This window comes from Rhinolophus hipposideros (assembly GCF_964194185.1).
Source record: "Rhinolophus hipposideros genome assembly, chromosome: 20".
NCBI classification, from domain to species: Eukaryota; Metazoa; Chordata; class Mammalia; order Chiroptera; family Rhinolophidae; genus Rhinolophus; species Rhinolophus hipposideros.
The window spans coordinates 2,940,775-2,965,724 of record NC_138066.1 but is presented as its reverse complement, the minus strand read 5'-3'; the positions used below and the strand labels follow the sequence as shown (position 1 = coordinate 2,965,724).

The window sequence follows — 24,950 nt, the reverse complement described above, 5'->3', positions numbered from 1 at the left end:
TACTTCATGCCTGGAAACACTGTCTGGGGTTGTTCCTGGCAACTGGAAGAGCCCAGTGAGATGATAACAGCCCAAGAAATTCTGAGACTGCCTCGATCCTGCCGGATGTGTCTTCTAGGATAAGATTTCTCAAAATATGGCCAAGCCGCCTGAGGTCACAAGCAACAGTAAAGAGAGGCTGTGGCTTTCCTATGTTCCCTTTTCTGATTTGCTTCATTTTTCTGGTTAAAGGATAATGATACAGTTTAAGGAGTGGTATAAATAGTGTCCCAGATGGATAAGTGGGAGGGGGGACAGGGCTCCTTGACCAAACCTGCTAGATGTCCAGGCCAAATGTTTTCATGGCTTATTTTTCATAATCCAGAAAAATCTCACTGAGGTTTTGGTAGGGCAAGTGAGTTAAGTTAGACTGAGCTCGTTTGAAGAGTTTGGGAGGTTGAGATTCTGCTCAGAAATGTATTGTGCCATTTTACTCATGATGACAGAAGTAATGTTAACAAAGAAAGAAAGAAAAATGACGATCATCAGGCAACCAGGTTTCAAGTTTCTCCCAGGGGTCTTTCTGGGATTTTTACAGTCAAGTGGAAAATGCTGGAAATGGTTGCTCACAAGCCTGTCCTCAGCAGTGAGATCAGGCCGGATGCTGAGGTGTCTGTTCTTCGGAATTCAGCGGGAAATTCCAAGTTGGAACGAGAGTTTCTGGTAGCTCAATGTTTCCACCAATTAAGCAAAAATGATGTATCTAGTAACATTCCGCAGGAGGTTGCGGCGTCATTGAGCAAATGCGTACGAGGCTCTGCCTTCAGGGAGCGAAGTGTGGCGTGGGAAGAGCGGCAGCACCCCGTGCACTGAGAGAAGGAGGAGCTGGCTGTGCGCCCAGGGAGCCTGGCGGCTGAGGGCACAACCTGTAGGTAGTCCTCAGTCTTCTGTGGCAGCAGTCACTGGCCTCATGCTAACAGATGGTGCAGCGAGCACTCACGGCCCCTCAGGCTCCATAGGGAACCTCTTGCTGACAACACATATTGGCCGACATTCCCAACAAATATCTGGGGATGTGCTTCTCTCACAGAGGGGTCCAGGCCTGCAGAACAGAGACTTCCCTGATGGGCCCCAAACAATGGGAAACTCTAGAAGGGACTGATTTGCAAATGCAGAGACACTGGCTGTTCATCAAATGCCCGTGCATGTGTACATATGTATGTGTGCAGACTGAGCAGCTGAGCATGGCTGTAGGTAATCAGATGTTTCTTCCCCCCGCTTCTTCTGCCTCCTCCTGCACCCCCGCCCCACTGCAAGCCATTGTTTCTTAGTCTAGTTGTGTAGGACACAGCTTCCTGGCCCATGCTGGTATTATGAGCCTTGTGCTCCCCCAGGCTGAGGCAGTCGGTCGCCGGTCGGCCGCTCATAGCAGCTCATGGCAGCTCTCGCCGGCTGCTGACCACTAATGATAGCTGCCGGGCACTCACACTGGCCACCGGCTGCTCATGGCGGCACACGGCAGCCTGCAGCAGCACTTGGCAGCCCATGGCGGCTTACACCAAACTCTGGCTGCTCACGGCAGCCCAGCTCCAGGGAGAGCCATTGTTTACAATCTTAGCTCTAGAGGGCGCAGCTCACTGGCCCATGTGGGAATTGAACTGACAACTTTTCAGGGCTCGTAGCAAGGCACTCCAACCACCTCAGCCACCGGGCCTCGTGGGTGCAGTCCTGTCATCTGTCCACAGAGTAAAGTGAGTGATGGTTGGTGTCCTGGCTCAGCACCTGTTAGGCTCTTATCCCAGACTGTGGCATTCTGAGAAGATGGAGAGTCCCTCGGAAGAAAAAGACCAGTGACAGTGGAGCTTCCCCGGAGGAGGAGGGAGAAATGATTCTAGGATGGGCACAGCCTCCTTTCTTATTTCCTGTGGACAGCGCTGGTTACCTAAGACATCAGTGAAAGTGGCCTCTGAGTGATACCTGAACAGCATGCACGACACACTGGTATCAGAACCCACCTGCGTCCCCTGTCCATTAAAGTTCCTGTTAATTCTGCCTCTGTGATCTTCACATAATCCCCTCCTGCTTACCACCACGTAGCGTGTGGTTTCCAGGACCTCAGTTAGCATTCAGTCACAGCACGCATGCTGAGTGGGGGCAGCCTGTGGCATGGGCGCCTGTCGTGTGCACATGTGAACAGCTCTGTAGCATTCTGTACGGGACCTGAAGGGCGATTTTCACAGGAGACCATAGTCGCAGCAAGAGAACTGCGAAAGGGAGGAGCCATCAGGACTGGATCTCAACTGTCACCAGTAACTTCCAGTAATGCCAGCAAATGGCAGCTGCAGTGGGGATCAGAGTCCAACCAGGAATAAGGACATAAGGATGCTTGTTTGAAAACACTGAACGTAAACTTGGCACTTTGAGAAAATGTTAATAAATATCACTGGAAAAAATTCATAATCAGACAGAAACAAAATATATTTATTAGAAATCTTATAGTCAGTCACACGTCATACACTTTCGTGTCCATAGTCCAGCACCACTCTGTTGGAACATCATGTCCTGACACCGCTCGGTACCCTGGTGTGCTCTGTACACAAATGAGGCTACAGATGTATCAACTGCATTCGACTAGTGTAGTTCAGGTTAGTAGCTACTCAGGATGGAACAGCCAACTCTAACCTGGGTCCGAGAAGTGAAATACCCAGGGAACCTGGGCAACTGAAATATTAAAAATACTTCAAAAAAGTTGCTAGGTTACATGCTTTACTGCATATCATTGGTAGTTCATCTCAAAATGGCACTCAGGCTTTGGAATGGGAAGAACTCTTGGATTTGGCAAATAGGTTTGTGTTTACCGACTAGGGTCCTCTATGTTCACACTCCAGTGAAACGCCTGCCCTCCCCTCAGTGGGGAAGTAGGAGTGGGGAGATTGAGAGAGTCTGGCCAATCTTTCTGTGGGGAGAGAACACCGCAGACATTCGTCATGCCAGGTGGCTGCTCACTTTGGGAAGTGTGTTTTGTGTAACACCTGCGGGATCTATTTTGGATGGTGTCAACCAAAACTGTAAAACAACAGAATGAAGAACAAAAACCAAAGGCTAACGTCGTTTCTGAAGTGAGAAAGGACGAGGACCAGAGAAGTGTGAATGTGCTTGGTTCCTCAGAATGCTAACCTGGTGGGACAGGGCCCATGGCAGAATTATCCATCGATTAAATTTCAAGTACACGAAACAACTCACAATGCAGAGAACCATGTCTCTCTGTCTTTTAAAAACTCCTCCACTCTCTTGGGTCTTGAATTTTGCACAAGTATTTTGTATAATAAAAATAACACATTGAAGAAAAAGGATCTGCAGGACAACCATATAATCTTAAATGACTGAGTACTGGCTGAAGGAAGATGGGAAGAAACATGGATAGTGTAGCTTCTGAAAACCTCAGGACAGAAAACTGGGACTAATACAACTTGTTGATGCTACCTTGTTTTCTAAGTTTATCAATTTTCCACATTCGCCATGTTCTCTGACCTCTCCAATTAAAAATGGATCTAAGATCTCCACTGTGTGGCCCCACCTGGGTTGGCACAGCGTCTCCCCAGGCCCTGTGGTGCTGGGAGTCTGACCTTGCTCCCCAGCTGCCTTCAGTCCCCCTCCCAGGACCCCGCAGGGCCACACAAACCTGTGTTTCTCTGAATAGGACACACACTTCCTCTCCATCCATGCCCACTGGCAAAGAAAATGGTAGTCAAGGAACTTCCTTGAATTATAAAACTACATGGCCTCTCTTGTATGACATTTATTTCCTTTTTAACCTGAAGGGAATGGGCCCCAACGCAGAGACTGCTTTGCCCAGAGCTCATGCTGAATCATTTATCACCAAAACAGGGCGCTGGTAATGCTAAACACCCCCTCCAGGTATCCCAAGACCTCAATGCCTCTCCCTCACAAAGCCCAGTATAATCCCAGCTTAAACACAATCACCAACAGCCCAACACAACTACTTGGCATGTCACTTTCCCCCACTGTAAAGGTGAGCAAGGCAGAAGCACAGGAGAAAATGAAAGCCAATCAGTTATGTCAACAAAAGACAGATGCATGAAGCAACACAAGTAATAACTTTCAATTGTTCATCAGGAAGGAGTGAAGAGAATTAGTTCAGACTGTGCCTCCACCTCCCAAATGAGAACAAAGGGCCAGTTATGAAATCACTGTCACCACACTGCTCAGAGCTCGCGGCCCTGCGGGCTGATGGAGGCGGCTTGTGCCTCAGTGGATCTCAGCAACTCCAACAACACATAGAACGCATCCCTGGTCCCATCCCAAATATCTGGGTTCCACCGACGGGGCAGGCGGGCAGTTGAGTTTTTAACCAGCTCCCCAGGATTCTGATGTAGAGCCACAGAGGAGAATCACTGGCAGGGCAGCCGTGGCAGCCTGAGGAGGATGGATGGGCCCACAGAGCCGAGCGGCCAGCTCCACACAGGTGACACAGACGGAGGCCCCGCTCATGGCTGCTAGGTGAGCAAGGGCCTGACCAGCCATCAGAGATTTTCTTTAAGCAATGAAAGCCGTATTGTAACTCTCAGTGACGTATAGTAAGGATGACCCTTTGTCTGAGGGGCACTAACACAGAGCTCAGGGCACCTATATCAGCAAGGGATGGGTACTGACAAAGTCACCTCAGATTTACCTGTGTGAACCGCACCCCTTTACACCTTTATTTGCCCGACAAGAATACCAAAGAGCCACCAGGTGGTTACCTGCACAGAGGACTTCCGAGGCAACCGGGGCTACTCTGGGTGACTGCAGGATTGCAGAGAAACAAAATTTTCCTTTGTTTAATTATAAACAGACCCATCTCTGCCCATCCCTGAGGGCTTCCTTTGGCCATGTGAACATAAAGGCCTCATGAGGTACTAAAAACTAAGCCTAAAGTGGAAGTATTGTTTAAATTCATTATCTGCCCAGTATCCTAAGAAATACACATCTTCAGACTGTTTCATTGTGCAAATACCCAAAGACCCCAGCAGGCACAGGCCATTTTACACACGAGTGACTCTGTCAAGTTCTGCACACGGAACAAATATGTGTGGGTGTGAATAGGAGTGCGACTAAATGGGAGGGCAGATGGAGGAGGTGGACAGTTACTGAGGTTCCCTTTCTGCATTCTGGTGCTGGCTGAGCACCGGGAGCCGTGTCCCAGCACGGGACAGTGCACAGTGCTCTCTGTAGGACACCCAAAGGGACAGTGCAGCAAACTACCCTTTATTAGTCTCAGGTTTTATCTTCCATCCACAGAATCAAATGAGTGATAACGAGATCTAAAAAATGTAACCAAGTTCTAGGTGTTAAAATTGTTACCTAGAATGTAAGCATATTTCCCCAAAAGGCAGGATTTGTGTGTTTCCAGACCGCTTGAGAGGAAATGTTTCTTTGTCTTTTGTTGGGTGTTTTTTGGAGGAGGGTGCGGGGTAGCAAGGGCAAAGTTTTCATAAAGGTAGAAGCCAGGAGTTTTAATAAAAAGATGACCGATTTAGAAGTGCTGTTTGTTGTGAATCTCAGTGCAGCTCAAGTAAGAAGTCACGTGGTGTGACTGGGGTCTCTTGGGTCTGGAAGGAGGCGGCCCTGGGAGAGCAAAGCTTCCCCAACTTACACTCCAAATGTGTCTGGATTCAAGGTGGGTGCATGATGGAACCCAGCTCTGTTTCTTATTTGCGTGTTGGTCCCCCCACATTGAGCCTTCCTTTGAAATCCAGACGGCCACGCTGTGGACAGGCGGAGCAGGGCCTGTGGAAAGTGACCAGGTGCTTCCAGGACAAACCGCAGGTGGCAGTGGCTGCCGTCAGACCCTCCAGGTTTAGGTCTCAAAGTACTTGTAGATCTGGGCCACATACTGCATGACGCTCTGCCAGTCAGGCCGGTCTGTGTGCAGCATCTCACTGAGCTCCTGTAGCAGAAGGGAAGAGGTCACAGGAGCACGCCACAGTCCCCTTTCCCACAAAGGGGCTAAGGTCCAGGTCGGGCCCTGTGCTGCTTAGAAACCCTCCCCCAGGGACGGACAGTACAGGCAACACCGAGATGGTGTGAAATGTGATTACTTAAAAGAAAAGCTTTTTCTCCCTATTTATTCAGGAGATACTGTCCCTTTTAAAAAACATTAGATGTGACCTCCTGCCCCGCTCATCTTTTAACATGACAGCATTAAAAAAAAGTTTTGGAAAGAAAAAGTCACTTACAATTCCATTATCTTAAAAGGATTTCTGCTTCTCTAAACTACATTTGAATGTACACCTGTTTCCCCACGTACGCTTCCAGCACAGTGGACACACTATTGTGTGCTCCGTGCTTTTCTTATATAATGTTTTTCATCCACCATTTCCCACTGTTGCACTGTGTCATTGGCTGTCTTTTTAATGGATACGCATTGTCCAAGGGAACTGCTGTCCCATCACTGACATGACCACCTCCTAGCAGTCGATGTGTAGTTTGTGTTCACTTCTTTGTATTACAGGCTTTGCAATAAGCATCTTTGTGTGGTATTGCTCCCTTCTGTTGAATTAGTGCCTTAAGATATAGTCCCCAAAATGGGATTACCACAAAAGTCAATTAAAAATGCAACCACAGGTTTTACCAAAATTAAATGTTACTATTCAATGTTTTTGGTTCCCCTCCTCCCCAATTTAGTAGGCAACATGCAAGCAGAAAGTCAGGGCTAGTACCCTAGAGATGTGGAACACTTGGTCAAGCTTTCCTGAAATCTGTGCCACTTAACGTGTTTAATATTCACTTGGAATTGAATTTGGATTCTTTTGTGGTCACAACAAAATAGTAGAAGGGACCCTAATGTAAAGCCAAAAACAGAAATGCTGCAGAAAAATTAGGCTGAACTTATTTAGCACATCTGTTCCGAGGTGGTAAGCCCTGGACTGGCTAAGCCCTGTAATCAGTCATTTATGCTCTGTTTCAAAAATATCTAAACATATTTTACAGATTTTGCTTCCTGGTTATACTAAAAAATCATCAGAATATCACTGCTTGTGAGAAAGAGGTGGAGAAGGAATAAGTGGAATATACCACATAGATATACCTAGAAAAATTAACAAAGAAACAGTTTTCACAGAATACAAGGATAAAAAGTCTCCTTCTACCTAAAATACTGTAGTTATGACTGTGCACACAGACTGATGCATGAAAAGCTAAAATTCTTATAGCAGGAGGATTGTTAATATGACAATACAAAAAAGAAGTAATCAAGAATTGAACATGCTATTTAGGAGATAAGCAAGCTCTGAGAAATGAAGGAATGCCTACAAATGCATGAGAGACGGCAAACTTTCCTCTACATGATGGGAAGGATGTGTCTCCCATTTCAGAGGGGATTCACAAGTCTGATCAATTTTCACAGTTTTATTCAGACTATCTCACATGACTGAACCTAACAATAATTAAATTAAAAATGTTTTGGTATATCGTCAACATCAGATTTAATGAAAGAATTTAGCACATTTCAGGAAAAGAGAGAGTATGCTGCATTAATAAAAATCTGATAATGTATACAATTTATTTCAATTAGTAGTTAAAAACCTTCCAAAAAGGAAAACACCAGGCCCAGATGGTTTTACTGGTTAATGAAACCAAATACTTAAGGAACAAATGATACCAATTCTACACAATTTCTTACAGGAAATAGAAGAGGAGGAACAACTTCCTAATTCTATGAAGTCAGCACTATCCTAATACCAAAAACAACCAAAGACTACAAGAAAACTACAGATCAATTTCTTACATTAACAGAGACACAAAAATCCTTAGCAAATATTAGCAAATTGTATCATGATCAAGTGAGGTTCATCCTAAATATGCAAGGCTGGTTCAACATCCATAAATCAATCAATGTAATTCATGTTAACAGACTAAATAAGAAAAAACATATGATTGTATCAACAGATGCACAAAAAACATTACATAAAATGCAACAACCATTCATGATAAAAACTCTAAAAAAAGTGGGAATAGAAGGGAATTTCTTTTACCTAATATAGGATATATACCAAAACCCAAAAGTTGACATCATACTTAATGGTAAGAGACTGAAAACTTTTCCCCTAAGATCGGGAAAAAGGAATAAAGCAAGGTTGTCCTCTCCCACCTTTCCTATTCAACACTGCACTGGAATTTCTAGCTAGTGCAACAAAGCAAGAAAAAACAACAACAGGCATACAGATGGGACAGGAAGAAATAAAACTGTCTTTATTTACTGAAGAGATGATTGTCTATGAAGAAAACTACAAAGAGTCTACAATAAAACTTCTTGGAACTAATATTCAAGTTTAGTCAAGTTTGAGGATACAAAGCCAATATCCAAAAGTCAAATGCTTTCCTATATACCCAGCAATGAACAACTGGATTTGTAACAAACAAACAAACCATTTAAAAAGGAAGGAGAAGAAGAAGAAAAAGGAGGAGGTGGAGATGGTGATAGAGGAAGACACAGAAGAGGAGGAGAACAACAACAATATAAATCTAAAAATCTGTGCAGGTTCTATATGCAGAAAACTACAAACCACTGATAAAATAAAAATCTAAATAACGGAGATGTATTCCATGATTATAGATTGGAAGACTATCATTAAAATGCCAATTCTTCCCAATCTGATCTATAGCTACAACACAATCCCAATCAAAATCCCAACAAGATTCTTTGGTAGATATCGACAAACCGATTCTAAAATCTATAAATGCAAAGGTACTAGAACAGCCAAAACAATTCTGAAAAGAATAAAGTTGGAAAATTCGATTTCACCATTTACAAAGCTATACGAATCAAGATAGTGTGGTATTGGCCAAGAAACAGACACTTGGATCATGTTATTTGTATTTTATCACAGGGGGAAAAATTGAAAAAAAGAGAGTTTTCTTGCCCTTGAGAGCTCACAGTCTTGGGGCGAGGGGAGATGGAGATAAACCCTGTAATGAGATAAATTACAACAACACACAGCATGTCATATTTGAGTATGAGCGTGTGTGTGTGTGTGTGTGTGTGTGTGTGTGTAATGTGAATAAATTGTGCTCTAAGAGTCCAGAGGTGGCTCAGCTGTCCTGGATATAGGGTCACTGAGAAGCTAAGACACCGGCTTTGGAGTCACCCCACCTGCCTGGACTCCTGCCTTTGCTACTCATCAGCCATATCATCTTTCATTGAATTGCATGTGTCGTACTAACCCACATATAAGGAGCGTCTACCTCACAGGACTTCTGGGAGGGCCCAATGAGTCAATACACGGATAATGCCCAGCATATAGTAAACATGAAACACTTGAATTAGCTCTTTAAGTATCCTTTATAAAGTTTATACTACAGCGTAGGCTCAGTTATGCCTAAGAAGTCATTTCCATATCCTCATAAAATCCTGATTTGTAATCACCTCCCTCCACAGGTGACCTGAAGAACCTAACCTGTGTGTGTGGTACCGTGTTCCCCGAAAATAAGACCTAGCCGGACCATCAGCTCTAATGCGTCTTTTGGAGCAAAAATTAATATAAGACACAGTATATTATATATTATATTATATTATATTATATTATATTATATTATATTATACCCAGTCTTATACTAAAATAAGACCAGGTCTTTTATTAATTTTTGCTCCAAAAGACTCATTAGAGCTGATGGTCCAGCTAGGTCTTATTTTCGGGGAAACACGGTAACTGTTCTGGTGCACACACTGGCTTACTCAGTAAGTGACACCTGCACAGACTATATGACCCATGGTGGGAGTGTCCCCCTCACCAGGATACAAACACATCAACTCTTGGAGGACACACATTCTGGCTGTTTTTACAGTAATAACAATGATGTCACATATCCTCTCCCACCTATTCTTTCTATGAGGAGTTGCTCACAGGTGTCATATGGCAGGCTAAAACTACACTGTAGCTGAAGAGGAATGATTGCTAAAATTTGCAGAACACTGTAGAGCTTTCACTTTTTAAAAGTATCATTCTTGCTAATATGTTACACCCAGAAACCTATATTTACTTGAATATACACATACAAGTGAATATTTTCCCTGACTAACTTAACAATAGAATTTGATCAAAAACTTGGGATTATTACTGCTGCCAATTCTGATTGGACATATTTTAAAAGTATCATGTGTAATTAAATATATTATTTTTCAATCCACACCAAGATATTGAAAAGCAAATTTAATAAAACAGGAAGTTCATACTTTGTTGATGGCATAAACTGGTTAAATGCTTGCTCACAAACATTCCTAAATGCTTTTGAGATTAATTATTATGTTTGTCAGTAGTTCCTCACAGACATCTGTACAAATGAAATCGCTGGCTCTGACAATTAGGTCAACAAGATGATCTCATTTGCTTCCAAGCTTTCCCAACTTCCAAAGTACGTTAGATGAAAATTAGAAAAAAATGTTAAGTTAAAAAGAAGCAAATATTAACTATAACACAAAAAGAAAAATGTATTCTTGTATATAATATAATCTTCTAACAAGTTCTCATTGTATCTTTGATTCCTTACATAAATTATCTGTTGTTACTTGCTAGTTGTTGAGTGTTTCAGAAGGGAAGATAAATCAGGTTCCTGTTACTCCACCCTGGCCAGAGGTGTAAGTAAGTCCCCTCATCACTTTTTAAATTCTCTAGACTCATATATACATGATAGGAATATCTGTTTCTTACGGGTTTAGTAGAATTTGTGCTTACTGGATCTTTCGTTTGTATGTTTGTGTGGGTGACTACATTTTAAACAATGACTTCAACTTCTTTTATGGTTAAAGTTCTATTTATTTTTGAGTAAGTTTTGAAAAAATATTTACATTTACTATTTGAAGAAATGAATTTGTATTTCTTCAGAAAACTGTCCATTCTGTTTCAAACATGTTGGCGTAACACTGTTCACAGTACTAAAATTTCTATGATAGCTATACTTTCACTTTTTCATTTCTCAGATTCCCTACATCCTCTAAGGGTTATGGAAGAGAATGTCACTGTTATTTCAACTTAGATTTTCTTGATCATTAATAAGACCAAACATCTTTTTAAACGTTCACTGGCCATTTGTGAGTTGCCTATTCTAGACTTTGACAATTTCCTACTAGGTTGTCTTTTTTTTTTTTAATTATTGGTAAATAGAAATTATTTGTAGATTATCTGTCTTTACTTTGTTTTTCTGCAGTTTTGTTATGATTGGTCTGAATGAATATTTTGCTTTATTTGTCCTGCTTGGGAATAATTAGGAATCTTTGGTTTTTCATCATTCTGGAAAAATTTCAGGTGCCATTTCTTCAAATATTGTCTCTCTCCCATTCTTTTTGTCTTATTTTAGAATTACCACTTGACATGGGACAGTCATTGTCTGATTTTATCTTTCATTGCTCGTAAGCTCCTAAGCTCTGTGATAAATATTATCAGTTGGTTAACCCAACAGTCATTCCCAACCTCTTTCTCCCTAGCAGGCTTCCTACTAAAAAGGCTGAAAATGTCACATGCTCACTTTCTCAAATTCCATTGCAGCTAGGGTGGCCATAAAACAGAGTAGTCCCAATGAGGTGGAGGGAATCTGGAAAGTATTGATTTCCTTTTTAAAGGAGAAAGATGTGAGGCACTTGCTCTATCCCTTCCACCTCCTTCCTGACCTGCAGATGAAAGTGGTATTTGGAGCTTGGCAGCCACATTTGCCCATAGAAGAACAAGTAGCCAAGTAGTGAAGATTAAAATGGTGCAGTATAGAGGAGAAACACTCTAGGGTTTTTGATTACAACATTGAGCAGTGAAACTGAAAGTACTTCTGAAACTACTTCTGGATCTCTTGTTTTAAAAAAACAACATGTTTATGGTTTAAACAATTGTTAGTTGGGTTTTCCATTTCTTGAAGTTGAATATGTGTTTACTAATTAAACTGTCTGTTATATCTTTCATTTTTAAATGTTTCTCTTTTATATTCTGGGTAATTTCCTTACATCTATTTTCCAGTTTAGTAGTTCTCTCTTCTTCTGCATCTAATCATTTTTTCAACCCAACTGGTGTTTTCAATTCCAAGTTTTACTTTCTAGCAGTTTTACTTGATTTTTTCCCCATTTTTAAAAATAACATGTTCCTTCCTTATTACTTCTATTGCTTTTATCTCTTTAATATGTTTAAACATAGTCTTTTGTAGTCTCTTATTGTTGTTTATTATCTCAAGTTCTGACAGATGATTCTCTTGTTTGTTGTATCTGCTGACAAGCTCAAACAGATCATTTTTTTAGTGTTTTTTACTTTTGGCTTGTGAGCATATTTTCAGCAGCCATTGTACTACTAGCTACAGAGCTTCCTGCACCAGAGACAGTATAGGGGCTTCTTGCAACACAGGTATTACAAATTTGAACTCCAAACTTCATCTGGCCATTTTCATTACTTACAGGAGATATCCCCCCTTTTTTGGCCTCAAAAAATCTGAGGAGGGACCAAACTTCCTTATCACGTCCCTGGACTGGCAGGTGGAGTTTTTTTTTAATCCTCTTTCACCAAGAAGAGTAGAATTTTGTGAGCCCTGGTTTTGTGCTCAGTACTAATGCTCTGTTTATGGGAGCTCAAGGCTTTGTCTCTTGTTCCTGTGTGCATTAAATAATACCCATTTGCTACCCATTATTATGAGACCTCTACCATTACCCCCAGACCCACCCCTGGGGATTGCCACAGCCTTGGCTCATGCCACACGGCTCTGGTTTTTATTTCTCTTTTAATTTCTGGCATCTGGTTATTTCCCAGTCTTTCTTTAGAGCTCAGCTATGTATTGACATTTTAAAAATTACATTTTATTCAGACTTCTAGGTGACTTAAACAGGAAGGCTTTAATGATAAATCAGTCCACTGTGGTTCCAGAACTGAGATATATCCACAATGAGTCTTATTTGGAAAAAAACTCCAAGTCATGTGGTCAGACCAATTGGATAATTTTATATTAGGGGTCATGAGTAACAAATCGTCAGCAAATGGATTTCTATGTTCTGTAATAAATTGTTATGGTATAAAGAAAATGGCATAAAGTTTTTTCTCATATAATTAGACTAAAGTATGACAAAGATACAAAACAGGATACTTACCAGGCTGGGTTTGATGCCTACACTTTCGGCTGCTTCAAATGCCAACAAGAGATTCCTTTTCTAAGTTAAAAAGACAAAGAGACTAAAATTATCAACTAAAAATATATAGCTTTTGCTAGGAAAGAAAACCAATTGACACTCCCATATTAATCTATAAAACACCTAAAATTTTAAGTCAAATATGCAAACGACGGTCTCAGTTTAAGGAAAAGATTAACAGTTACAATTGTCCTAAAAATGAAATTATTGATTGACTCCTTACTATCAATTTTTGGTTAGTTTGGTTATTTTTACTTTGCCAAGATTTATGACACACACTTCTGTTGTGCATTAAGTTGTTTGTTTAATGATAGTGATACATCAAAAAATTATCAAAGTAATATGTGCACAGTTAAAAAGAATCAAATGAGAAAATTGTCCCTCCCCCCAATCCTGGCTCCTTGAGAGAACCGCTTTTATTTTCTCTCTTTAGTTCTTCTGCTGATTACAACCGTATCTCTGTAATATACTCATGCTACTATTTCTTGATTTCTAAACCATTTCCTACTAATTTCCTTCCAGAATAAATGAGGACTCAGGTATCATGCACTTCTCTCTCCTCTTCCTTATAGCTATATGGTTAATTTTAGTTATTTTATTAGTTATGTTTGTGACTTTAAATAATATACTTATATCTCTATTTCTTGTTTCATGGACATACCCTTACCTGCTTAGAATATTATGATTTTCAAAAGTCTCTGCCAAATGTGACAGGCTAAAAATAATATTTTGTTTTAATTTGTATTCTTTGATTATTAGTAAGGTCTAAGGAAAAGGCATTTCGAAACCCAAGGTGTTATACAGCATTCCCCAAGACCCTCTAGCCTGATTCTAATGCCACTGCTGGTGTTTTCTAAGCAGATACTCAACAAACGAGGAAGGGTTTATACAGAAAAACTGTCTCAAAATTGAACTAGTGTACAGTATGCATGGAATGTTATAGAAAGACAGGTGGTTTTGGTTCATAAAAATGAGTTTTATTCACTTTGGCAGCAGCAGGACAACAGTGTCCAGCACCATCATCCTAATTCTTTCTCACTGTCACAGTCACTGTGAGAAGACACCACTCCTGGGGAGCAAAATAGAGTTGTGCTGAGGGCAGAAGGGCGTCACTGTCCTGCACCTGCAGCTGTGCCCGCAGAGGCCAGGCCAGGGTGAGAAGGAAGCCCTGCTTCAGTCTGTGCCCTGGCTGGGGGGCAACTGCAGGCCGGGAACCTTCTGGTTCCCGGACGGTGAAAGTCCTCAACCCACGGACGAACACTACCACAGGCTGGGCTAGAAGGGAATCTACCTGAAACCGATGAGAGAAAGAATCCCAAGTCCAGAGTTTCTCTCACATTAGTATTTCATTTCAAACACCGACATATGCACACTTCATTCTATCATCTGAATCTGTTTAGCGTAAGTGGAAGTGTCACAGAATGACAGGTGAATACGCTTTTTATCGAAAAAATGGCCAAACCTTCCATTGACGGTAACTCGCACCCCGTGTTTGTGTATCTCTGATGTCTTAGAGGAAGACATTCCCTACTTAATACAGACGTCAAACTCACTTGCTTTAATTATGTCCATCTAGGTAGGAACAGCTCATGATTTCTGAACTTTCTGGGCTATCAACGGCAATATCATACGATTTTTAGATTTTAATTTTTAGTAGATTTTTACAAACACAGGCCTCTCTTGGTGCCCTTTTTGATGTATGTGTACATTCAAACCCCCCAAAACCACCCAACACTGAGAGCTCACCAGAACAAGGCTCTAGGTTAGGGCTGGACTTCGCTCATCTGAATGATGTACGGTTCATTCAAATTACCTTGTTCCCTTTGAAACACAGCTTCAAAGATGCCTCTTTTAAGAAAACCCTCCCTGCTTTTATCCCTGTGTCTCCTTGAGGCAGATCAGCCCCATGCTGACTCTACTCTCACACGTGCTCAGTGTTATACTGTGTTGACTGGATTTGCCTGTGTTGACATGTCATTTGGAAAACCCTCATCAATAACTGTAATACGTACGGGTTTCTCTCACCAAACTGACCAAGCAAACTGGAGCATGCTTGTCACACACCGGGTAGTGGTGAAAACTGTCACTTCACCCACAGTGTATCTACGTGGGGGTATTTGGAAAGCAGGAAGCCAGATGTTCCTTTAGAGAGTGGTGGGCAGGCGGTAACCAGCAAACAAGAGTCCTGGGCTCTAGGACACAGATCCACCTCTAGCTTGGACAAGGAAGCTGTGAAGCCACACAGACCTTAAGATGAAAATTCCAGCTTCTGGAGCTGACTCCTTCATCTCCTCGCAGACCTGCAGTCTATCACAATCTGACTATGTGCTCCCTGATGACAGTATTACAGATCACAAAGAAGAATTTCAACCCTACATGTGGAAAATATGGGCGCTGTACCATAAGGATAATGGAAAGTGAGTAAATTGTGACGTCTGTTTTCCTGAACATTTTCATTGTGCAGAAGGTACCGGGCACCTGGCTGTGCGTGCGCGGGAATCACCGGGCATCCGGAGCCAGACAATACAGGTTCAGTCACCAGGAAGTGTGCTCATGAATTCAAAGTGTGAAAGCAAACACTTTTAGGCTCAATTTACCACAGATCCTTATTGAGTCGAGGACAAAGAGCTGACATGTGTTTGCATGACAGCAAACATTTCACACTTTGAGGAAGACACCTGTTTTAGACAGTGTGTGTACACTTACACTTACTAGAGTTTTAGTAAGGTCTTCTGATTATTTTGAATTGTTTTATGCCCACTATTTACTCAATTTTCTTTGTAATGTCACATGGAAAAGACAGAGACAGAAAAACGAAGAGGTTGGGAAGGAAAGGGATGCCGCAGGTCACTGCAGGACGTGAGCTTTGCCTGTGAGGGCACAATGCACAGGCTGTGTGGACCTCATGCCACACTCCCCCCCAACCCCGGCTTGTCTCCTCTCCCTTGCTGCTCCTTCCTGGCTCCCTTTGTTGAGTCATCCTCTTCTACCTGAACAAGCATTGGAGTCCTCAAGGCTTGTTCCATGGTCTTTATACCTCTGTGATATTGCTATTAATAGTAAGAAACAATATTTGGTCTTTGTCCACTGTTCCTGGCACAGAGCCCGTAAAACCCTTGTAATTTCCTATATTAGAGCCACAGGGGCATCGTTTGTTATATTTGTTTTTTTACAAATGAATATTAAAAAATTCAATTACAGTTGACATTCAATATTATCTTAGTCTCAGGTGTACAGCATAGTAGTTAGACATTTATATAATTTAAGAAGTGATCCCGCCGATTAGTCTAGTACCCACCTGACACCACAGTTATTACAATATTAACTATATTCTTGTTGCTATACTTTACATCCTCGTGACTATTTTGTAACGAACAACTTGTACTTCTTAATCCTTTCACCTTTTTTCACCCAGACCCCCAAACCTCTAACCATCTGGCAACCATCAGTTTGTTCTCTGTATCTGAGTCTGTTTCTGTTTTGTTTGTTCCTTTAGTTTGTTCTTTAGATTCTACATTTAAGTGAGATCATATGGTAATTATCTTTTTTAGTATGCCTTCTTTCACTTAATTAGCATAACACCCTCTAGGTCCACTCATGTTGTCGCAAATGGTAAGATTTCATTCTTTTTTAAAGCAGAGTACTATTCCATTGTATATATGTACCACTTCTTTTTTTTTTTATCTAATCATTTGTTGATGGGCACTTCATACAGATGCATATATCTCTTCAAATTAGTGTTTTGGATTTCTTCAGATAAATACCCAGAAGTGGAATTGTTAGGACTTAAGGTAGTTCTATTTTTAAACTTTTGAGGACCCTCCATACTGTTTTCCATAGTGGCTGAACCAATTTGCAATCCCACCAATAGTGCACGAGGGTTCCCTTTTCTCCACATCCTTGCCAATACTTTTTGTTTGTTGATTTATTGATGATGGCCATTCTGACAGATGTGAGGCGATACCTCACTGTGGCTTTAATTTGCATTCCACTGATGATTAGTGACATTGAGCATCTTTTCATGTCTATTGGCCATCAGTATCTCCTCTTTGGAGAAAAGTCTTTAGTCATCTGCCCATTTTTTAAATTGGATTGTTTGTTGTTTTGGTGTTAAGTTGTAGTATCAGTTCTTTATGTATTTTGGATATTAACCCCTTATCAGATGTATCATTGGCAAATACCTTCCCCTATTCAGTAGATTATCTTTTCATTTTGTTGATGGTTTTCTTTGCTGTGCAAAACCTTTTTAGTTTGAGGTAGTTCCACTTCTCCTCTTTGATTTCTGATTTTATTTATTTGGCTCCTCTCTTTTTCTTGATGAGTCTGGTTAAAGATTTATTAATTGTGTTCATCTTTTCAAAGAACCAGCTCTTGGTTTCAGTGATGTTTTATATATTTTTTAGACTATTTCGTTTATTTTTGCTCTGATCTTTATTATTTCCTTCTTTGTACTCACTTTGGGCCTTGTTTGCTGTTCTACTTCTGTTTCCTTTAAGTAGAAGGTTAGATTGTTTATTTGAGATTTTTCTTGTTTCTTGAGGTAAACCTGTATTGCTACAAATTTCCCTCTTAGGACTGCTTTCACTGTGTCCCACAGATTTGGGGTCGTTGTATTTTCATTTTCATTTGTCTCAAGGTATCTTCTGATTTCTTCCTTGATCTTATTGTTAACCCATTCACCATTTAATAGCATGTTATTTAGCCTCCATGTGTTTGTGTATTTTTCAGTTTTTTTTCTTGTAACTGATTTCTAGTTTCATACCATTGTGGTTGGAGAAGACACTTGGTATGATTTCAATCTCCTTAAATTTATTGAGACTTGTTTTGTGGCCTAACACATGGTCTATCTTGAAAAATGTTCCATGTGTGCTTGAAAAGAATGTATATTCTGCTGCTTTGGGGGTGAAATGCTCTAAAAATTTCAATTAAATCCATCTGGTCTAGTGTGTCATTTAAGTTTGCTGTTTCCTTGCTGATTTTCTGTCTGTAAAATCTGTCCATTGGTATCAATGGGGTGTTAAAGTCCCCCCTCACCCCATAACTTTATTATTGTCTACCTCATCTTTTATGTCTGTTACTATCTCCTTTATATATTTAGATGGTTTTATGTTGGGTGCATAGACATTTACTATATCCTCTTGTTGGATTGATCCCTTTATTATTATGTAATGTCCTTCTTTGTCTCTTAAAATCTTTGTTTTAAAGTCTAATTTGTTTGATGTAAGTATTGCTACCCTAGTTTTATTTGTTTGCATTTGCATCAAATATCATTTTCCATCTTTTTTTTTTTTTAGTCTATATGTGTCTTTTGATCTGGAGTCTTTTGTGGGCAGCATATGTGTGGGTCTTGTTTTCTTATCCATTCAGCTACCCTGTGTCTTTGATTGGAACATTTAATCCACTTACATTTACAGTGATTATGAATAGGTACATAGTTATTGTCATTTTATTATTCTTATTTGTGTTCTTTTTAATTCCTCTCTTCCTCTTAAAGAAGCCCCTTTAACACTTCTTGTAACACTGGATTAGTGGTGATGAACTCCTTTAGTTTTTTCATGTGTGGGAAGCTCTTTATCGCTCCTTCAATTTTAAATGATAGCCTTGCTGGATAGAGTAGTCTGGTTTAGAGGTACTTGCTTTTCATCATTTTGAATATTTTGTCCCACTCCCCTCTGGCCTGCAAAATTTCTATTGAGATATCAGCTGACAGTCTTATCGGAGCTCCCTTGTAAGTAACTAGTTGTTTTTCTCACTGCTATTAGGATTCTCTCTGTCTTTTTAACTGGCATTTTAATTATTATGTGTCTTGGTGTGCGTCTCTTTGCGTTCATCTTGTTTGGGACTCTGTGTATTTCTTGGACTTGTATGTCTATTTCCTTCGCCAGGTTCGGAAAGTTTTTAGCTGTTATTTCTTCAAATAGGTTCTCAATCCCTTGCCTTTTCTCTTCTCCTTCTGGTACCCCTATAATGTGAATGTTGTTATGCTTGATATTGTCCCAGAGGTCCCCTAAACTATCCTCATTTTTTTGGATTCTTTTTCTTTTTTACTGTTACGATTGGATGTTTTCTGCTACCTTCTCTTCCAAGTCTCTGATTCAATCATCTGATGCCTCTGATCTACTGTTGATTCTCTGTAATGTATTCTTCATTTCAGTTATTGTATTCTTCACTTCTTTTTTGTGGTTTCTGTGTCCTTTTTCATGCTTGCTATCTATCTCTTTGTTGAAGTTCTCACTAAGTTCCTCGAGCATCCTTATGACCAGTGTTTTGAACTCTGTATCTAGTAGATTGCTTGCTTCCATTTTGTTTAGTTCTTTTTGTGGTGCTTTCTCCTGTTCTTTCATTTGGGACATGTTTCTTTGTCTCCTCATTTTGGCTGCCTCTCTGTATTTGTTTCTATGCATTAGGTAGGGTTGCTATGTCTCCCAGTGTTGTCGGGTGGCCTTATATAGTGGGGTCCTATGGGGCCCAGTGGCACAGTCTTCCTGATCACCTGAGCCAGGTGCTCCAGGAATTTCCCTTGTGTAGGTTGTGTGTGTCCTCCTGTTGTAGTTGAGCCTTGATTGCTGTTGGCACCTGAGTGAGTGGTACTAACCCTCAGACTGACTGGCTGTGAGGATTGGCCATGACTATAGCTTATGAGCTGCTGTGCAGGTGCTGACCCAATGGAACGGGGTTTGTCCCAGTGGGCTTTAATGGCTGCTGAGACCACCCTTTCAGTGTGCTCTTTGTGGGGCTAATCAGGTGGTCCTTTGTTGTGGTCTGAAGCTGACCACTGGGTGTCTTGGTTCTAGGGCTTTTTGTGGGGGGGTCTCTCGTGTAGGCTAAGGTCACCCGTTGCATGTTACTGGCCCGGGGCTGGTAGGAGCTACCTGGTAGGAGTTACCAAGTGATCCACAGTTAGTTATAGCCTGTGCTGGATCTGGAGGAACATGGAAGACGCCATGCTGTGAACCAGATTTTTGCTGAGCTGCCCCAGTACCAAGTCTGGGGCAGCTCAGCAAAAGTCCCAGGGCACCCCATGGCTTTAAATACCATTTACATCTGTCCTGTCCCATACAGCAGGCATGTGGCTATACAAATTAAAAGAAATTAAAATTAAAAATTAAAATTTTCAGTCCCATTGCCACATTCCATGTGCTTAGCCCATGTAGCTAGCAGCTACCATATTTGATAGCACAGATAAAGAACATTTCCAAAAGTTCAATTAGTGTTGATCTGTTCACTGATGACCCCCAAATATATATTTCCAGTTCTGAACTCCCTTTTGAATTCCAAACTTGCTATCCAACTACTTGCCTGATGTTCCACCAGCACACTTCATGGTCATCTCAGACTTAATATGATTCGAAACAGAACTTCTTGGTTTGTTGTTTTCTTAATGTTTAATAATCCTGTTCAGCTTATTTCACAGATTACAAACAAAGGACTATACAAAAAAATGCTCTGAAATTTTAATATTCTGTGATGGCTAATTTTAAATGTCAGCTTGGATAGGCCATTGCATTATTCTAGATGTTTCTGTGAAGGTATTTTTAAGATGAGATTAATGGTTAAGTCAGTAGACTTTGGGTAGAGCAAATTACCCACCATAAGGTGGATGGGCTTCGCCCAGTCAACTGACGTCCTTAATATTAAAATAAGACTGATCTCTCCCCGTGAAGAGGGAATTCTGGCAGCAAACTGCCTTCAGATTCAACTGTAGCATCATCTCTTTCTTGTGTCTCCAAACTGCCAACCTTCCCTGCAAATTTTAGATTTGTCAGTCTCCACAACTGCGTGAGCCAATTCCTTAATATAAATATCTCTCTCTCTCTCTCTCTCTCTCTCTCTCTCTCTCTCTCTGTCTCTACACACACACATATACACCCTACTGGTTCTGTTTCTCTGGAGAATCCTGACTAAATTAAATCACTTTGTTCATTTATTCTCATCATCAGTGCCATAAACATTCTTTGAACTTTATATCTTAATGTATGATAATCAAAATTCATGATGAGTGGCAAGAAATACTTGTTGAGTGATTGAGTGCATTTTCCAAAGTACGCTCTGTGGAATGCAATTTTGTAGGATATTCTAGGTTAGTATTTGACAAACTACAGCCTGGAGGCTGCATGTGGCCTACAGCCTGTTTTTATAAATAATGTTTTATTGGAACACAGCATGTGCCAATCACCTATGGCCACTTGGGCAGTCCAGTGGTAGAGCTGAATGGCTATGACAGAGACCCACAGCCTCACAGAGTCTACCATTTGGCCCTTAACAGCAAAAGTTTGCCAATTCTTCTTACAGGTAGTTAGAAGAAAAAGGTTCTGTGGATCTGATATACGTTGGCTTAAATGGAGTCAAACAGGTTTCTTTAATGAAGGATTTGAAATGTTTACTGTGCTAATGAGCACTGTGAATCTCTAAAAATGTGATATGATATACCATTACCCAAGCTTATTTGAGCAGGAAACTCTGGTGAAGTTTGTTGGTTCTTTGGAAAAGACTGAAAAAAGGTGGCCAAGGTCTCCACACCATGAAGGTGAGATTCCATCAGGACTTTCTCTGGAAAATGTGTAACAATGGATCTATATCTAGAAGGGAAACTGAGAAGTATTTACTGAGGGTAGGATTCTATAATGTAGTTACACTCAGCAGTTATCTGTGTCTGGTATCAAATCCTAGTTTCCACTTCAAGTATATAAACCCCACCCCCAGTGAGATGTATTCATATAATAAGGGATTCCCCACACCCCCACCCCTGCACGTTATAACCTAGATAACAACCAGGGTGAGGGGTAGGGACTTACTTTTTCCTGACTGTTCAGCTCCTGATACGGGATATGAGCAGGCAGGTAGGTGTGGAGGAGAGCACAGAAGGCCAAACCATCACTCCAGCTGCTGCTGAAATTGGTGATATCAATGTTCTGTGGGGGGAAAGCAGCATTAATCACCAAACTGCACAGTCACAGAGTATGAATGAGATTGTGTTAAGATGGGGATCCATCTCTGGGTTTGCTGTAAGGCAAGATAAGAAACTACTCAAGTCTGCGTACATTTATTTCTGATACCAGGTATTGCTCAGATCCATTCATAGAACAACATGAAGAAAAAGGTGTCAGAGCTCAAGCCACTAGGGAATTTCTGTCTGCCTCTGGTATATTACAGGCTCTGAAACATCTTATTCTCAAATTAACCCACCTGAGTAGCTCTGTACATCCCAGCATTTCCTGGCCTTATTTGGTCAAGGCAGACTCACCATCATCATGTGCAACCCCATTTAACAACAGCTGGACCAAGCAAGACAAAACGAGAATATCTAAAAGCCCCAGAGGGCTGGTCCCGTGGCCCGCTACTGTGTGGTACACTCTTCTCCCCACAGCTTGAAGGGCTTCTGAGCAAGAGAAAACCCCTCGTGCTCCAGTCTCCCTGCTAGCACACCAAACACCAGGGGTATTGGGGCTTCACGGGAGAAAAAGGAGCTCCTCCTTCAGGACAGGGGGTGACCCTGGCAGCTACTTGGTAACCAGTGATAAGGAAACCCAGCTCCAACTTTACATGGCAGCCCAGAGATGATGGTTTCTGACCGCTCCCAGGCAGGTCCCCTGGGCTCCTAGTAGCTCCAGTGTAACTCCACCTTTTAGAGCCTCATACCTGTACCCTACCTGCTTCTTTCTCCTGGACTGTGCTCACCCTAACAGGGGTTTTCCCAAATGAAATGTCACGTTCCAAAGCCAACGAATTCGTGAATGCTCAGGCTGACCGAGGTAGCGGCTGCTTAAATGTATTGAGATAGTCCGTGAGAGGGGACTGCAGAAGTGGCACACATGTAGGACTGTGTTCCAAGCCCTTCTGCTGTGGTCAGAGGATTCAGGCAAGTGTGGGGCTCCTGCCTGCGATCTCCTCACAGCCACTGCACGCTGGGGAGGCAGCGAGGTGTTCTTCCTCCCCAGAACACCGTGTTCTGGAAAGCGGGAGGCCAGCGAAGGTGAGGAGGGGTGGTAAACAGCTAGCTGGCTCATTCTGGACAGGAGTGGACACTCACGACTTGTCGACCTCCCTCTGCCTGAGCCAAATGCAAAACTCCCGCATTAAAACCCTCCCTGCCCTGTAGGGTGTTTCCACCAGAAGCAATGGCAATTTAAAGGGAGTGGAGGCATGAAGTGGAGCAGGACATGAAGTTAAACTGGAATGGGGAAGGGAGACAAGATGGAACTTTTCTCAAAGTGTGTAAAGAAGTTTTTAAGAACATACGCAGAAGGAAATGTGTAATGAAATATGATACAATATGTTTCCTGTGGTGTCCTGAGGGTTTTGGAAGCAAATGGCCTATAATCTCATTTGAGCTTTTTATCTAGACATTTCCAGCATTAGTTTGAATTAGTTTGGTTCTGAGTGATGGCGTAAGTTAAAGGCCTCATTTTACAGTAAAGAAACCGAGTAAAGGCCAGAGGAGGTGGTGTTGCAATTTGCACACGTAGTTCACCTGAGAAATGGACACACCAGGAACCCCAGTCCCCAGCTTAAGGTCCTTTCCATCAAACCTTTTCTGTCTTCTAGCCAGAGTCCAGGATGATCCTGGTGGACAACAGAACTTAGCCCAAAACACCAGCTTTCAGGAATATGCCCCGTTCTCCAGTTTGCTTTGCAATTACGTTTACCCAGGGAAGGCTATCTGGCAGAAAGCAACACACAACCATAATAATGTCTCTTCGTTCTAGTTTGCGTGACTCAAGCACACCAAATTTTAAGAGTTGCTAAGCATCAGTGTTACATAAAAGTCTGAGAATGCTCCTGTTGCAAGGGGCTCGGGCTCAGTTTCCAGAGTGAATATGCAATAGATGGGACTCCTGGTAAGCTGACTGTTTGGATTTTTGGCTTCTTAAAGTCTCTTTGGGTCCAACAGCTACCTGATAAGGCCTGGACGCTGCTTTAAAAATGGGAAACACTTTGGTTTTATATTTTTTGGAGAGGTTTGCATGTTAAAAAAGCAGAGGAAGTAACAGGTGGGGGCTGTAACCCATCCAGTTCACAAAGTCTCAAGCATTGAAACCAGATGTTGTGGACATCAGACCCTGTGAAGGGGACATAAGGAGCAGGGCCAGGCCAGCCTGAGGAAATCAGGCATCACAGCTCTTATCAAGATCAAATCCCCTTCCTTCCTTTCTTTGCCCTGCAGAGGTACTCTGAGAAGCTGTCTCCAAACCTATCTCTACCGTGCCTGTAATGTGGTGGAAGGAAAGCCAGACTTGATTTCCGGGAACCACTTGTTTAAGGTTTTTGTTCATGGTGAATCTGGAGGCATCTGCGCAAATGGGACAGGTGCGACCTGACAGGCAGCGTCCTTCCCGACAGGCAATGCTGACATGTGTGATACAGTTTCCAAGAAATGGGCCACATTTTAAACAGAAAGGCAAATGCTCTGTGGTCAAGATGAAAGTCCCTTAAATAAGAGTCCCTTAAATGTCACACTCCAAAAATGGTGGCAGTGGTAAAGGTGGTGGTGACATTTGTTGAGTGTCTATGACATGCTTGTCACTGTGCATTTTCTCATTTAATTCTCAGAACAACCACACACAGTAAATGATGTTGTACATAATTTGTAGATGAGACAGCTGAAGCAAAAAGAAATGTTGCTTGTCTCAGTGCCAGGGTCAGACCCCAGTTCCTTCAGACTGCAAAGCACATGTCCTCTTCGCTCTGCTTCCTTCCTTCTTTTTTCTTTCTTTTCTCTCTATCTCCCTCCACCGCTTTTCCCTCCCTCCTTGCCTTTCTTCCTTTCCAAATTTACTTTACACATAAAGCTTTTAATACTTGATAAATCTTCTTTTCC

General features: G+C 41.6%; 1 protein-coding gene across 3 annotated transcripts in view; it reads right to left on the bottom strand.

The window, feature by feature from the left end:
* Nucleotides 1–2,439: 2,439 nt before the first annotated feature.
* The window catches only part of SPECC1 (sperm antigen with calponin homology and coiled-coil domains 1), a 239,140-nt gene continuing 216,629 nt past the window's right edge, over nucleotides 2,440–24,950 (bottom strand). For all 3 annotated transcript variants that reach the window (XM_081029667.1, XM_081029668.1, XM_081029669.1), the window contains 3 exons: nucleotides 21,928–22,044; nucleotides 13,094–13,153; nucleotides 2,440–5,929 (listed from right to left, as the gene is read on the bottom strand). In XM_081029667.1, coding sequence (XP_080885793.1) covers nucleotides 5,840–5,929; nucleotides 13,094–13,153; nucleotides 21,928–22,044 — 267 coding nt within the window. In that variant the 3' untranslated portion in view covers nucleotides 2,440–5,839. The remainder of the gene's footprint in view (nucleotides 5,930–13,093; nucleotides 13,154–21,927; nucleotides 22,045–24,950) is intronic.